General features: G+C 53.8%; 7 protein-coding genes across 7 annotated transcripts; 3 read left to right on the forward strand and 4 right to left on the reverse strand.

The window, feature by feature from the left end:
- Positions 1-226: 226 nt before the first annotated feature.
- On the forward strand, positions 227-1,188 carry PHACADRAFT_265144 (uncharacterized protein). Its single transcript, XM_007401608.1, has one exon. It carries the CDS (start codon positions 482-484, stop codon positions 704-706), a length of 225 nt encoding a protein of 74 aa, XP_007401670.1. The 5' UTR covers positions 227-481; the 3' UTR covers positions 707-1,188.
- Positions 1,189-1,843: 655 nt separating this feature from the next.
- Positions 1,844-3,002, forward strand: PHACADRAFT_265146 (uncharacterized protein). The gene is made up of 7 exons (XM_007401609.1): positions 1,844-1,921; positions 1,990-2,037; positions 2,090-2,225; positions 2,283-2,320; positions 2,374-2,397; positions 2,448-2,794; positions 2,848-3,002. Exons 1-7 carry the CDS (start codon positions 1,877-1,879, stop codon positions 2,939-2,941), a joined length of 732 nt encoding a protein of 243 aa, XP_007401671.1. The 5' UTR covers positions 1,844-1,876; the 3' UTR covers positions 2,942-3,002.
- A 718-nt stretch (positions 3,003-3,720) lies between these two features.
- PHACADRAFT_265149 (uncharacterized protein) lies at positions 3,721-5,796 on the forward strand. Its single transcript, XM_007401610.1, has 8 exons — positions 3,721-3,776; positions 3,829-3,945; positions 3,997-4,075; positions 4,243-4,259; positions 4,314-5,230; positions 5,283-5,359; positions 5,412-5,639; positions 5,697-5,796. The coding sequence occupies exons 2-8, from the start codon at positions 3,865-3,867 to the stop codon at positions 5,714-5,716; spliced, it is 1,419 nt and encodes a 472-aa protein (XP_007401672.1). The 5' UTR covers positions 3,721-3,776; positions 3,829-3,864; the 3' UTR covers positions 5,717-5,796.
- A 528-nt stretch (positions 5,797-6,324) lies between these two features.
- PHACADRAFT_265150 (uncharacterized protein) lies at positions 6,325-7,852 on the reverse strand. Its single transcript, XM_007401611.1, has 5 exons — positions 7,687-7,852; positions 7,351-7,634; positions 7,211-7,295; positions 6,830-7,161; positions 6,325-6,774 (listed from the first exon to the last, which is right to left on the reverse strand). The coding sequence occupies exons 1-5, from the start codon at positions 7,778-7,780 to the stop codon at positions 6,460-6,462; spliced, it is 1,110 nt and encodes a 369-aa protein (XP_007401673.1). The 5' UTR covers positions 7,781-7,852; the 3' UTR covers positions 6,325-6,459.
- Positions 7,853-8,687: 835 nt separating this feature from the next.
- On the reverse strand, positions 8,688-9,965 carry PHACADRAFT_265154 (uncharacterized protein; the record flags this gene model as incomplete). Its single annotated transcript, XM_007401612.1, has 8 exons — positions 8,688-8,774; positions 8,837-9,100; positions 9,156-9,206; positions 9,259-9,405; positions 9,454-9,529; positions 9,581-9,755; positions 9,807-9,860; positions 9,914-9,965. 7 exons carry the CDS (start codon positions 9,960-9,962, stop codon positions 8,990-8,992), a joined length of 663 nt encoding a protein of 220 aa, XP_007401674.1. The 3' UTR covers positions 8,688-8,774; positions 8,837-8,989.
- A 450-nt stretch (positions 9,966-10,415) lies between these two features.
- Positions 10,416-11,340, reverse strand: PHACADRAFT_265157 (uncharacterized protein). Its single transcript, XM_007401613.1, has 3 exons — positions 11,190-11,340; positions 10,645-11,131; positions 10,416-10,586 (listed from the first exon to the last, which is right to left on the reverse strand). The coding sequence occupies exons 1-3, from the start codon at positions 11,332-11,334 to the stop codon at positions 10,583-10,585; spliced, it is 636 nt and encodes a 211-aa protein (XP_007401675.1). The 5' UTR covers positions 11,335-11,340; the 3' UTR covers positions 10,416-10,582.
- Positions 11,341-11,666: 326 nt separating this feature from the next.
- On the reverse strand, positions 11,667-12,747 carry PHACADRAFT_265159 (uncharacterized protein; the record flags this gene model as incomplete). The annotated part of the gene is made up of 4 exons (XM_007401614.1): positions 11,667-11,747; positions 11,801-12,185; positions 12,239-12,475; positions 12,654-12,747. Coding segments are annotated over 3 exons (654 nt in total), but the record flags the coding sequence as incomplete, so codon positions are not given.
- Positions 12,748-13,620: the final 873 nt, after the last annotated feature.

Here is a 13,620-nt window from a genome sequence, read left to right on the forward strand (position 1 = left end):
TGTGCCCTAGTCTCATCGTCTATTCTTCTGGCCCAAATGGCCGTGCCCGGTGGCGCTCTGTGGCTAAGCACGAACGCGAACATGGCTCTCACGTTCTGGTCCGCATCGATCTCTGTCACGTGTTATTGCACGCTGGGTATCATCATCAAGCTGCTTTACATGCGGTACCAAGTCCGCAAGGCCTTCGGTGGCGGCGAGCAGTTGCCCTACTTTTCTGTTGCGGCCATGCTCATCGAGTCTGCACTGCTATACGCGGCGTTCGCGCTCGCATTCCTCGTCACGTATGCGCTGAGCAATAGGATAAGTTTCATGCTTATATCAATCTTGGGCCAGGCGCAGGTGAGCTTGACAGACACTTTGGTGCTTTCACCGCGATAAAACTTACATATGCTAGTCTATTGCGCCGCTGCTCATCGTCTTACGCGTCGCGCAAGGACGTGGCTGGACACTCGCGAAGGTCAGGGAGACGGAGCGGCTTGCAATGGGCACCCACGGCACACAGACTCTTCAATTCCATCGGACCACGCACAGTACGGTCGACGAATCTGGTACCACTCCCGGTGCTACCGAGAACGTTGGTGAGATGGAATTCGCAGGGAGAAGCGTAGCCACTCTGCCCAAGAAAGCTTCGACAAGTCAGCTGGAGCGCGTTGCCGACATTGTCGCTGGTTGCGGCCCGAACGAGGGGAATGTGAACAATGTCTAATGCAGTGACGGGTTCTGGCTATCAACTATGCAGGCCTTGTCATGTGGCTTGTTTTCTTCCGTGCGCTACTTGCTCTCTATTTATGCACATTACACTATTATTTCTGTACCCTCAGTGTTGTCTCCTAAGCAAATAATGCATGTCTAGTCGTCCTTTCTGCGACCTACGTACGTTCTCACCATCTACATCGAATAAGATGGAGCACGCGTGCCTGTGTGCACAAGCTCCAACCTGAAAGCGAACGATACAACGCGCATGTGCGGAATGAATCACGGCACCGCCGCGTACACCTGCATCGGCGCGCACCGCTCAGGGTGTTTGTGACCTGGCATCGTGACGGCTAATAGGATAAAGAAGATGGTCCGCAGAACTGGTTTCCAACGCTTTCATGCGGGAAATTTCAGGGAGCTCTGATAATCCCATGGCTCCTGCGGCTTCTGACAATGCCACCGCAGAGCACGTTAGACCAGTAGTTTCCCCGGAGCGAACGCATCACATGAGCCACATCTTCGATCCTGACCATCTATCCCACGACGGACACGACAGAGCGACCTTGCAGGGCCCTGCCGTTCTCCACTTCGCATTCGATACCCCCAACAAGCTCGAGCCGGGAAGCAGGAAGGTGTTCTCTCCAGACAGGTTGTTGTTTCGACAGAGGTCGGCGACTGGGGACCATATTCGGAATCAGACGAACAATGCCACCTGGAAAAAGAGAATACACGGGCTTATCGAGAAGCTTCGTCATCAAAAAAATCCAAACTTATCAGATAATGATTTGCGATTTTCTGCGTCCACGTCGCGTGCAGAGGGTGGAGGGCGCGGTCGTGACTCGTGATCGCGTCCTCTGAACACGCCAAGTCACGAGTCGCGACCGCTTACGTCAGCAAACTGCCTTACTTTTGGCAGCAGGCAATGTGAGTCGAGCTGCTCGAGACTAAGGTTCTCAAACGTAGGGATATGGCAATAGGAGTTTTCAAGAGGCTATGCATGATTTTGGGAGCCGCTGGAATTCTCAAGCAGCTCGTCCTCTCACAGTCTGCTCGACAGCGCTCGTCAGGTATGTGACGTCACCTGACAATGCGCTTGGGTTCTAACCACGATGTTAACAGCTTTCCACTGTACCCTCATCTCGCTTGCCTCGCCTACACGTAGTCTACAACCTATCCAAAAATGCCAGGAGGAATCAGATATTTGACGGCCAAACTCGCTCAGCAGGTTCGTGTCGTGCCTAAACCGGCAAGACCAGTACTAGTTTGAACTGACTTCGTGAACCGGCGAGCCAGATTGACGAAGAGCTCATGAGCGCAACTGGTGCATTCAGCTTGGATCAAGTAATATCCTGGGCGTACTGCGACGTGCTATTTCTGAGAGTGTTCCCTGCAGCTGATGGAGCTCGCTGGGCTCGCCTGTGCTCAAGCGGTATCAACATGCTACAAGAAAGAGACGCACCCGCGCGTGCTTGTCTGCTGTGGGCCGGGAAACCAAGGTGGGGACGGTCTTGTGGCGGCGCGTCACCTGGGTGAGTGAGGAAGCTCATACATCCTCGATGTCTAAAGCTTACCTGTTCGAACACCAGGGATGTTCGGTTACAATCCTACCGTGTGGTATCCGAAGGTGAACCAGCTTTGCCGTCCAGCATGCGTTGTGTAGCTGACATCTCTCTGCAGCCGGGTTCTAAAGTGATTTATCAGGTAGCCCTACCTTATATGGAGAGGGATAACTTACGCTGAGCCTTACCCAGCATCTTCAAACTCAATGCCGCAACATGCACATCCCGATCCTCGCACCGTCTGCAGACGTCTCTCCGTTGCGCGACGCGCTCGCGCGCTCTGATGTCGTGCTCGACGCCATTTTTGGCTTCTCATTCAAGCCGCCCGTGCGTGCGCCGTTCGACGACGCGCTGAAGCTCATCACGGACTCGAAGCTGCCTATTGTCTCTGTGGACATTCCGTCCGGTTGGGATGTCGAGAAGGGCAACGAGGCAGACGTAGGTCTGAACCCAGATGTCCTAATCAGTCTCACTGCGCCCAAGGAAGGCGCACGCAAGTTCCAAGGCAGACACTTCCTTGGCGGCCGGTTCGTGACCAAGTAAGCGACAGAACCCTATCCGTGCCAGTATTTCTCATACACGAATAATGTAGGGCCATGGCAGAGAAGTTCAACTTGGACTTGCCGGAGTATCCTGGATTTGACCAGATCGTCCAGCTGTCGCCTGGCGCGCCGGGAAAGCTCTAGGTTAAGCAGCACAAAGAAAGCAGCCACAAGAATGTACAGTTTCGTGCATCTAAACTTTCACTTTGTTTTGTCGTAGCAAGGCTGAGGCGAACCACGGCGAACGTGGCACGAAAGACCTGGGAAACCTCTGACCGCTCGCCGGACTAAGATTCAGCGTTGAGAGCCTGGCAGCGGTTGACAGCTGAGCGAACCACAACATTTCGAGTCCAACAATGCCAACAAATTCCCAAGTGGGTCTCACAGGTTGAATATGCAGCAGGCCCTTGGCAGTAATCAGTCGCCTGAAGTGTACCTTTATAACACCCGGAGATCGTCTCAGGACAACGGCACGCTGAACCGAGTCAGAACGGTTGCCGAGGATTGTCCAGTACCACCTCTATCTGTGGATAGCCGGCGCAGCCAACGCTAGTCTCTTCGTCGTTATCATAAAAGCTAAAATATTGTTGCCTCTGGATGCTTTTGGTACCATCGATACGACTTAGCCCCGCCTATCCCTGTCTTCTCTTACTATTGAATCTTTACGATCACTGCCACAAGATGGTGTTCTACATGTCGCGAGCTTCTTCGCGCGTATTGTGAGCTCGCGCAAGCCGCGCCTGGCCGTGCGAGGCGATCGCGGGCGTGGCACGTGACTGCCGCTCTCGTAATGGAATTCGGACGCGGTCTTGCGACATACCAGGTCCTAATAGAGGCACTCTGTCTCCGAACTCTGCCTCCGTGCACCATATAACACCCCACACAAAAACTGGCTTCGCGTCTCGCTATCGCTGTCCTTTCCTCCTCCCCTCGTCTCCCTCCCCACAGCATACTCTCTCCAGCTTTCAGACTCTCCCAGGTACGCCCCCGTCTGCCTCCGCTGCAGCCCCTCTGACACGTCGCCGCCTAAGGTTGTACGAGCATTTGCAAGCAGTTCCGTAGTCAGCATGCCGCCCATCAGCCAACCCAAGCACACGGAGTACGACATCGTCTTCATTGGCGGAGGTAGTGGAGGTGTCGCGGGTTCGGTGCGTCTCGTGTCTTTTGTGCTGGAATGTTGGCTCAGGGGTTATTGACAGCGTCGCGCGGCGGCCCATGGGGCCAAGGTCGCTCTCATCGAGTCTACCCCTACGCTCGGCGGTACCTGCGTCAAAGTCGGTGAGTTGCCTTTGTCATCTAATGCTGCAAGGCCTTGTACGGCGCACCGCAGTCCGGCCCCGGTGATCCGTATTCCTGAGCTCGCCATAAGGGCGCGTGTCTGCCGTACCGTCTTGTCTTCCGCCCTGCATCTCTCTATCTGTATGCTGACGTGCTGTTCGTTGCAGGATGTGTCCCAAAGAAGGTATGTCGCGGCTTGCGATGAACGACGAACGCGTGAGACTAAAGTATTTGCCAGATCATGTGGCATGCTGCAGATATCGCGGACAAGATTAGGCATGCCCAGGGTTACAAGTTCAAGGGGCCCGGCATCGGTGAACCCCAATTCGACTGGAAGGCCTTCAAGCCCCAGCGCGATGCTTACATCCGTCGCCTGAATGGTATCTACGACAACAACGTCACAAAGGAGGGCGTTGACTACTTCGAAGGCTTTGCGCGGCTCAACTCTCCGTCCGAAGTTGAGATCGCCGGCTCGGACGGCAACAAGATCACGCTCAAGACAAAGTACATTTGCGTTGCAACTGGCGGGCGCCCGACGGTCCCTTCCGACGAGCAGATTCCCGGCGCGTCGCTCGGCATCGACTCGGACGGCTTCTTCGACCTCGAGGATCAGCCCAAGCGCGTCGCAGTTGTCGGTGCGGGCTACATCGCCGTTGAGCTCGCGGGCGTGTTCAACACGCTCGGCTCCGAGACGCACCTGGTCATCCGCCACGAAAACTTCCTGCGCACGTTCGACCCCACCGTCTATGAGACCCTTGGCAACTGGGCCACCCACACGGGCATCCACATTCACAAGAAGTCGCATGTGACCAAGGTCGAGGGCACGAAGGGCGGACCCCTCACGGTGCACACCGACCACGGCGACAAGATTGAGGTCGATTGCCTCCTCTGGGCGATCGGCCGCCATGCGAATACCGAAGGGCTCGGGCTTGAGAAGCTTGGCGTGGCGCTGAACAAGAAGGGGGAGATCGTCACGAATGAGTACCAGGAATCAAACGTGCCCGGCATTCTCTCTGTCGGTGATGTCCAGGGCCGTGTCCTCCTCACCCCCGTCGCGATCGCTGCTGGCAGAAAGCTCTCGAACAGACTGTTCGGCCCGCAGAAGTTCAAGAACGACAAGCTTGACTATGAGAACATCGCCACCGTCGTCTTCTCGTGCGTCGTTGCATTTTTGGCACACTGTCGGTCTGTCCCTGACATGAACTAGTCACCCGCCCATCGGCACCGTCGGTCTCACTGAGCCAGAGGCTATCGAAAAGTACGGCAAGGATAACATCAAAATCTGTGCGCATTCCATATTATCTTCCTTTTTCTCCCTTGTTAATGTCTGCCGCAGACAAGTCCTCCTTCCGCGCGCTCTACTTCAGCCAGGTGCCCGAGGAAGAAAAGGAGCCGTCGGTGCACAAGGTGGTCGTCGCTGGGCCAGAGGAGAAGGTTGTCGGCATCCACACCATCGGCCTCGGAAGCGACGAAATCATCCAGGGCTTTGCAGTCGCGGTCAAGATGGGCGCGACGAAGGACGACCTCGACAACACGGTTGCTATTCACCCGACATCGGGCGAAGGTACGTGGTTTCATCTGCAGCTTTATGTTTTATGCAACCGACTAAAGGGCGATGTAGAGCTTGTTACACTGAAGTGAGAATATATCAATGCCGTAGAAAGAAGTTGTATTATAGATACCGGGTGAATACCATACCTGTTCCGTCGGTGTATGCCGCGAGGAAAGTCTGCAGCGCAGTGCTAGTTACTGAAGCCAGTCGATATCGGAGAAAGCAGCAAACGGTCAGCCGTATGCCTCTCCGCTCAGATCCCTCGCGTTATCAAGTCTACGCTCAGAAATTGTAAGTTGATAACCGTGCGTTGGCCTGGAAGGTCTGCACTTGAGTCGGGGACTCAGATGCGTGACTCGGAGACGGACGGCATATAAAACACAGTCTTATGAGGAATTTCGCACTCGTGACCACTTCTTTCTGCGATGTGCTGGCCGAAGTCCTGGTGCATGGCAATTTGGAGGTACGCCTTCGCGACTTGAAGTTGCTGAGCTGTCACACTCGCACTTTGTTTGCATCAAGCCTTGGAGGCTCAGTGAGCCAGCACCTACAGCACCGCCGCAGCCTATCATGCGTATGCACTACGTGCCGTTCACGTTCGAGATGGAACCTGAGCGAGTCGCGTGCGGGATATTGCTCGGCATAGAAGACAAGAAGGTAGGCAGGTCATAGATCAGGCGGCTGCTTGAGAAAAGAGGCGAATAATGATAGTATATTAACAGATATCGTGTCCGTACTGAGAGCAACAAGTGACATGCAAGTTGGCATCGCGCACCGAACATCGTGTGGCTGAGTCTACATGAATAATGTCTGAGTCCCTGCACCTGCTCTATCATACGTTGCTTGGGGGTTCCCCGTTTGGGTAGTGCTCAGCTACGGTGTCAACGACATGTTCCAGCTGAGCTCCCTTGAATTCTTTCCCGGACAATGAAGCTACGCTTCCCTCTGCACATTCCATTTCGCCAGGGTTCGTGGCAGAATCGGCAACAGTAGCAGATCCATTGGCGGTGCTGTGTGTGGGATGATGGAACTTGATAGTCTGCGTGCCATAGGTATTCATCGCCAACCGTTCCGTTTCCCTGACTTTGGCGATCGTCCAGCCACGTCCTTGTGCGACACGCAGGACGATGAGCAGCGGTGCGATAGACTGGCAAGACGTGGATCGTAAAAAAGAACAGCATAGAAGTCTTGGCGGAGCGCACCTGCACCTGGCCCAGCATCGAAAAAAGCATGAGACTCGCAGTGTTACCTTCGGCGTATGTGATCAGGAACGAGAGCGCGAACGCTGCGTAGAGCAACGCAGACTCGATGAGCATAGCAGCGGCGGAGAAATATGGCGAATCAGGCTCGTTGGCACTGAAGACCTTGCGGATCTGATGACGCATATAAAGTAGCTTGGCAACGATGCCGAGCGTGCAGTAGCACGTGACGGAGATGGACGCAGACCAGAAGGTGAGGGCCATGTTGGCACTGGAGCTTATCCAGAGAGCACCTCCGGGGTCGGCAATCTGGGAGAGAAGGATGGAAGACGAAACTAAGGTATCTGGATGAGCCATGCACCAGGAACGTACGAGTGCACTTACTGACGGAGAGCATGAATCCGAGAAGCGCAGGAATTACAACCCATCGGTATCGAGAGGTTGACCACAGCATAGAGAAGCGATATAGCTGTTATTTCGTTAGTACTCTCGAAAGGTCTTCGAATTACCGAGATGCCGCTTACCAATAACCCATCTGAAAACCACGCGTTTACGGTGTAGGCTGCAGTACCAATGACGTTAACTTTCACGGAACCTTCGTACGTCTCGAAGGCACCTGGTCCTCCGGGATAGTCGCGGTCGTCAACATACGCCATCTGCAAGAGACGCATCTGTGTGCCATTGCCTATAGATCCTAAGACGAAGACACAGGAAATGAAGGCGAGCATGCTGTAGGCACTCTTCGGCGAGTGCCGACGAGCGCTCCACCATGCGATAAAACAGAGGAAGAACAGCGTTATATGAACACCTGGAAGAAGTCTTGCGTTAGTGTAGGAAGTAAAGAAATAGATACAGCATACCGTATGCGATGTTGCCCAATTCAACGCCGACGAGGTTTATCCTGTCAAGCCATAACTGTGCAGATGTCTCGTCAGGGGCCCAGGACTGTGACATGTCGCGATATCGTAGCCGACACCCAGTGAGAAGGGCGATATGGTAGGGTTCGTCGAAGGTAGCAAGAGACGGATACTTCTGGGGCCACGGCGATGATGGTGGCACGCAGGTAGGGTACTTCGAGCGACACAAGTACGGGCGCCATGTACGGCATCGGCGATCTAAAGAGCGCTGTTATTGGAGAACAACCCTGCAGGGATCATGTGCTACTGCGCTGGTGTGCACGTTGTTCTCTCTAGAATTGCATAGATCGTCCGTATTATCGGCGCGATGCTCTGGCGCAAACTTCTCGCGCTCTAGATGCAATCAGACGGGGTGCTCGTGCAACATAGTCAGCATCTGGGCAAAGCGTCTACTAGAGATGCTTTACATGTGCAGTGTCAGTTAGGAATAGCTAGACTAAGAACTGCCGGAGCGGCAGCGGCTTACCGGCTCGCGTGGTGGCGTCCGGAATGGATGTGCCGTTGGCGATTTAGTGGATCCTGTTGGTCAGGACACCCCGGTAGCTATGATACAAATTTGCGCAACATCGGACGAAACTGTCATGCTATTTCCATCAGCTGCGGATTCAACATCACGGACAAGATGGAAGGCCTTACGTTGAGCATTTGCGCGGGGATAACCCTCCCCCCCACCTCTAGGCGACAAACAGGAACGTGTGTGTTGCGTGATGCATGAGGTTGGCCGATACTTGCATATAGGTGCCGATAATATCGCACAGCCGTTGGGGGCTCAACAAAGACTAGCGTTCGGTTGTAAGCTTTGTGGCGCTTGTAGCCCGGGGGGACAGTACGTGCTGCTTCTGGTTCGGTCACTCGTGGCGATACAGCGTGAAGAATGGAGTTGTCACAATTAGGCCAGGTGGTTCACATGTATCCCACGGGTCCCCTGGCTCGCCGGAGAGAAGACTCGAGTGTAGCGCTCGCCACGGAAGGCGAGCACAGCTACGGTTATGAGTCTTGCATTTGTTGCGCCTGTACCCGGATCCTGGATTAGATTAGTCGCAGTAGCTCTGCAAGTGAACAATTGCAATGCATGGAGCACATGGGTACTTACCCAGACATCTTTCTATGCAGATCATCATGTCGCACGAGCTATTGGCGGAATAAAGGCGTGGTATGCGGAACACCAATATTTTCGAGAGCGACTGAACGCGACCGGCACAAATACTCGTTCTCATACAACCAAAATATACGACTCAGGCTGACATTACGGGAAATCTTTCCTCAAGATTGTGAGGGTGAAGTCTTCAACACCGTTGCCACCCTTCAGGCTTTGCTCGCCAAAGACTCGATATCCGAAATGCTGATACATGGAAATCTAACCAATCCACAGTTAATTCAGGACGAGAGGAAAACTGAGGCGATGTGCTCACGTTATGTTTCTCTTCGGCCTCGAAGATCATGGGAATACCATCGGCTCTGGCCTGGGTGGGATTAGCACGCGAGATAGCAAAGCCACTGGGAGACAGAACTGACCAGTGCTTCGCCGGCTTCTAGGAGCGCTCGTCCAATCCCGCGTCCGCGGTATTCGGAGAGTACACCGAAGCTGTTCATTGTCCACGACGCATTCTTGACACCGGGGCCGATTGCGGCATCGGAGATGGCAGCGTACTCGGGCAGAAACTACAGTCACGAATCAGATGCTGCTCAGTAGGACAGGTGGGTACGAACCTTAGCAAACCAATCGAGGGCACTTTTGGGAAGGCTTTTCAAGAAGTCGTCGAACCCTTGTGACCTCTGCGTCTCGCTGAGTCCTTCAGCCAATATCCCAATAACGATTTATCTGTAGTAAACTCACTCTCCACAGATTTCGATACCGGGACCATAAAAGGCTATGGCACCGACAATGCGGTTGGTGTCATTGAGAAAGGCTCCGTACTGATGGGCACCTGCCGCCGCTCCAGCGGCCACACTCCGAGCAAACGCATGCATGAGCTGCTCATCTCCGGAGGTTCCGGCTCGCATAATGGAATCTACAGCATGGTGTGAGAAAATAATCTGCGCAAAACTGACAATTTGCTTACCGCCGTCCTTCAAGGTCGTGACTACGATACTGGCTATTTGATCCAGTTCATCTGCTGTAGGGAGCTTTGGCGGCTAATTTACTCAGTAAGTGAGAGAAATGGCTTACCTGTGGGCTTGACGAGCCGGCGAATAGTAACATTCTCAACCATTGTCATAAAGTGGAGGCTGGGGCGTTCAGATGGCTTGTCGCGGCGCGCAACGCGCTGACTTTATCCGCACTATGCTTTCAGCGGCGCCCCTCGGGGACATCTCAACAAAGAACACAAGTCCGAGTGGTCGAAAGACGTGAATAAGCGAGGGCGCTGATTCAGGTTGATGGTGAACACCGCGTTACGTGTCTTCAGGAATGCGAACGAGAGACTAACTGAAGCTGTACGAGTATGACCCGAGAAGATAGGCAGAAGTCGCTTTCGCATCATGGTGGAAACGGCGAATGAATGGAGGAAGCGGAGTTGCTAATTTTCGGCGCTTGAATCCCTTTTATCCCGCTCGTGCATACGATGGAAGGTGATGTGATGGAAATTCGTACACGGCAGCGACTGTCTTGACCACACGACCCAGGTTCGGAATTTACGGCTCCTCCCGGCCATGATGCATGAACATGAGGAGTTGATACTAACGTGGGCATAGTGCTACTGCGACCGGCGATATCTGATACGCTACTAGTATGCCTCCGAAGTTTACGTCTGGATCTGAGCATTTGGGCGTATATTTGGGGTATCTTGGTGCGTGAATCAGCCCGCACGGATTCTACTAGGAGAAGGGTCATCATGCTTTAGCTTGCCCGAAGTCACTGATTTCAGCAGTGTTTGTCACCGGCGGAAACAGCATGCTCACCTCAAGGGCTCGTCCGCGCCGTCCGCTACCGAGCTGAGGTTCCGCCAGGCGTAATAGTTGTCCTCAATCGCCCCGATAACCACGCTCCAGTCTCTGCATTGGCGCGTGATCCCTACCGGATGCTTGTCGAACTCCCGCTCCAGGAAGTCGTACGGCTCGAGCGTCGTGTCCGCCGCGCATAAGAACGTCCGGCGCAAATAGTCAAAGCAATGGCTGATGTGCCCAAAGCGCTCCCGGTTGCCCGTTCCTGAGAGAGCGTTTACGAAGACATGCACACAGTGCAGCTGGTGGTACATGGCGACTTGCAGCTTGCGCTGTTCAGGGCCCAGACGCACGAATCCCGCATGTGACCAGACGGGCCACAACATCGTCCATTCTGCATGCGACTCGGGTCTGTTGACGTCGTAGTGACTCGTTTCCTCGAAGGTCATCTCGGCACAGCCGACGTCCTCAGGGAAATGAGCAAGCAAGTATGCGTCCATGGCTCCTGCACAGCTGCCAATCAGAGGGGGAAAGCGAGATGCATGATGAGGGGAAGCACATACCATACTGTACGGCATCTGGTTGTAATAGATCTGGCGAGCGCACGACTTCGGTGCGACGGCTCATGCTCGCAATGCTCACTGCGACCGAAAGCACCAGCAGCGCTAGCACCGCCACAGTAGATTGTCTTGTCGACGACGCAGGCATGAAGCCTGAGGTCGAAGGTAAAGCGTAGGCGAGGTGATGTGATTTCTAACGCCTGAAGGCACTGGATGATCTGCGAGTACTGCGCCGACCCTGATGCAAAAAGATACGAACGACGGCGCCACCTCTTCTGAGATTTAATAGGCTGAAAGAGAGTGTACCCTGATTTATGCGCCGGTAACGAAACTCGAATGGTTCTGAAATCATGCGTACGTTTACACTTCGCCCATCGTCGCTTAAAGCCGAGAGGTGGCAGTCGAAATTCACAGACTCCATTACAGTGTGCCTTGGTCTATTCTCAAAGACAGTCTGGTGGAGCATCATGCAACTGAGAACAAAATGCTGCGAGTAAAGAGAATTTTTGTAGTAGAGGTATACATGAGTTTAGACTGTAGCGTACTGTATCATATACATCCCTACATTCCAGATTTAAACAAAAAGCTTTAAACCGACATAAACTTTGACTCACCAAGAGATGTTGACACACCGTCCTGCCAAAAGTCTGCGAAACAAGGATCGGCGCTCGGGCGACAAGACAGCTCAAAGGTCTGGATGGAGTCGCAGCGACACGAAAATTTCTCTGTGGAAGTCCTCGTCCCTTTCTGCAAGGACAGGGCTGCCATGGGAGACGACGTCCGTCTGTGGGGTCGACTGTCCCAGGATAGTGTCTGAACATCAACGAAGTCGTAGTCGTCAGCCTCGAGTCTCCACATGTCCAACGTGGCGGCCGGCTCGCTCATAGACACAGAAATATTCTCCGTGGCATTCTCAGCGGATTGAGGCGGAATGTTGATGACAATCTGACAAAGCTCCATGCCCCAGTCTCGAACGCGGAATTGGGCGATAGAGTTGGTCTGTAGGACGGGTAGACTTAATGATCTATGTTGGGGCGTGGATGCGTACTTACCGTGTTGTTCACGACGAATGGCTTGTCGTCAACTGAAACTGTCCCTTCTCCAGGGATAAACCGCCGGCGTGTGTCCACAGGAAAAACATATTGCGGCTGACTGCTAGTGACCTGCGTCAATACTAGGGGGAAGGTGACGATGGGGTCCGGAGGCGTGGCATTGAGGAACTTCCGATTAACCCTCTCCAAGCCTATGTACTGGTTGGGTCGAGGCAGGCGAGTAGTCCGGGGTGCCGGAGCTGACGAGGGGTGGGGAGCCGAGAAGAACAGCGCCAGGTTCAAGGTAGTGCAGAGTAGCGAGGCAATAACGGCCCATGTCTCGAAACGGCGAAGGATCCCGCCGCGACCAGAGTGAAGTTCTGTAGTAGGCTCTGTAAATTAGTGTACTCGCAAAATAGAATTCTTCGTTGCGTACCAGAGCTGTAAGCCGTCTTGGAGTTTTGTAGTCCGTCCTCAGCCTCTTGGGAAAGAGGTGTGTACAGCTTCGTAGAGAACATCTTGGCGAGCTGCCCGAAAGGCTACACTGCAGCGCGCAGAGGAAGAGAGGGCGAGAGGGTAAAGAAGCTCGGTCTGAACGCCTTCAGTACTCGGCGCTTTGCGGTAGTAGCATTCACCCAAAATGATGCGCGCATCATTTAGATCTTTGACTAGACAGCTTGCACAGCAGCGCACACCATGTGCTGCACATTCTCGCAGCACAGCCATGACAGCATTCATCGTCCGGAGTGTGAGACCCGCATCACGGAGGAATAAGTATAATGTGCGCGGACTCCGGGCCGACCACACTACTGATATCCTCCCCAGAGGAAACCGCTTTGACCCTGAGGCCAGCTGCGCCGGTGACACTCCGGGCTCGGACAGAAGCTGGAACCCACCATACTGCGGCGGTCATGTTGTGAAGCTGGGCGCGAGATTGGGTCGTTCTAGAATCTCGCCCGTCTGGTACGTTTTCCATAGTAAACCAAGTGCTGAACATTAATCCGCAGAGTACGGTTAGCTAGCACCGATGTTGTCTATCATTATCATACCAATCTTTTCTATATCGCTCCAATCTTTCATATATCGCCTTGAAGAGCCTGTGCAACATGGATGTTCTCGGTTGGCGGTCGCGCGAAAGCGGCAGGGCTACCTGATGTAACCAAGCGCCATACGTTGTTCCCACGGCTCTGCCAACCTCTGGTCCCACACCGCTTTTCGACGCAAGATGACGATAGATTCGGTCACCAGTGGTTATGATTACGAGACACAGCGACAACGCGAAGAATGTACCTCGCCTCATAGTCTGAATAGTGTGGAGACGATATGAAAGAAAGGGTTACTAGCGAGAAAGATAGTATCAGACTCCCTGGCCGAAGCGGCACATCAAGACGGAGGTGCATCGC

Source organism: Phanerochaete carnosa (genome assembly GCF_000300595.1).
Source record: "Phanerochaete carnosa HHB-10118-sp unplaced genomic scaffold PHACAscaffold_13, whole genome shotgun sequence".
Lineage (NCBI taxonomy): Eukaryota > Fungi > Basidiomycota > Agaricomycetes > Polyporales > Phanerochaetaceae > Phanerochaete > Phanerochaete carnosa.

Excerpts from the sequence above, each read along its gene's own strand:
- PHACADRAFT_265144 (XM_007401608.1), top strand. The coding sequence starts at position 482 with ATGGGCACCCACGGCACACAGACTCTTCAATTCCATCGGACCACGCAC.
- PHACADRAFT_265146 (XM_007401609.1), top strand. The coding sequence starts at position 1,877 with ATGCCAGGAGGAATCAGATATTTGACGGCCAAACTCGCTCAGCAG. Across the intron at positions 2,398-2,447 it reads GTTCTAAAGTGATTTATCAG|CATCTTCAAACTCAATGCCG; the intron begins GTAGCCCTACCT and ends AGCCTTACCCAG. Across the intron at positions 2,795-2,847 it reads GGCGGCCGGTTCGTGACCAA|GGCCATGGCAGAGAAGTTCA; the intron begins GTAAGCGACAGA and ends CGAATAATGTAG.
- PHACADRAFT_265149 (XM_007401610.1), top strand. The coding sequence starts at position 3,865 with ATGCCGCCCATCAGCCAACCCAAGCACACGGAGTACGACATCGTCTTC. Across the intron at positions 5,360-5,411 it reads CAAGGATAACATCAAAATCT|ACAAGTCCTCCTTCCGCGCG; the intron begins GTGCGCATTCCA and ends TGTCTGCCGCAG. Across the intron at positions 5,640-5,696 it reads TCACCCGACATCGGGCGAAG|AGCTTGTTACACTGAAGTGA; the intron begins GTACGTGGTTTC and ends AGGGCGATGTAG.
- PHACADRAFT_265150 (XM_007401611.1), bottom strand. The coding sequence starts at position 7,780 with ATGTCACAGTCCTGGGCCCCTGACGAGACATCTGCACAGTTATGGCTT. Across the intron at positions 7,635-7,686 it reads ATTGGGCAACATCGCATACG|GTGTTCATATAACGCTGTTC; the intron begins GTATGCTGTATC and ends GACTTCTTCCAG. Across the intron at positions 7,296-7,350 it reads GGTTTTCAGATGGGTTATTG|CTATATCGCTTCTCTATGCT; the intron begins GTAAGCGGCATC and ends ACGAAATAACAG.
- PHACADRAFT_265157 (XM_007401613.1), bottom strand. The coding sequence starts at position 11,334 with ATGCCTGCGTCGTCGACAAGACAATCTACTGTGGCGGTGCTAGCGCTG. Across the intron at positions 11,132-11,189 it reads ACCAGATGCCGTACAGTATG|GAGCCATGGACGCATACTTG; the intron begins GTATGTGCTTCC and ends GCAGCTGTGCAG.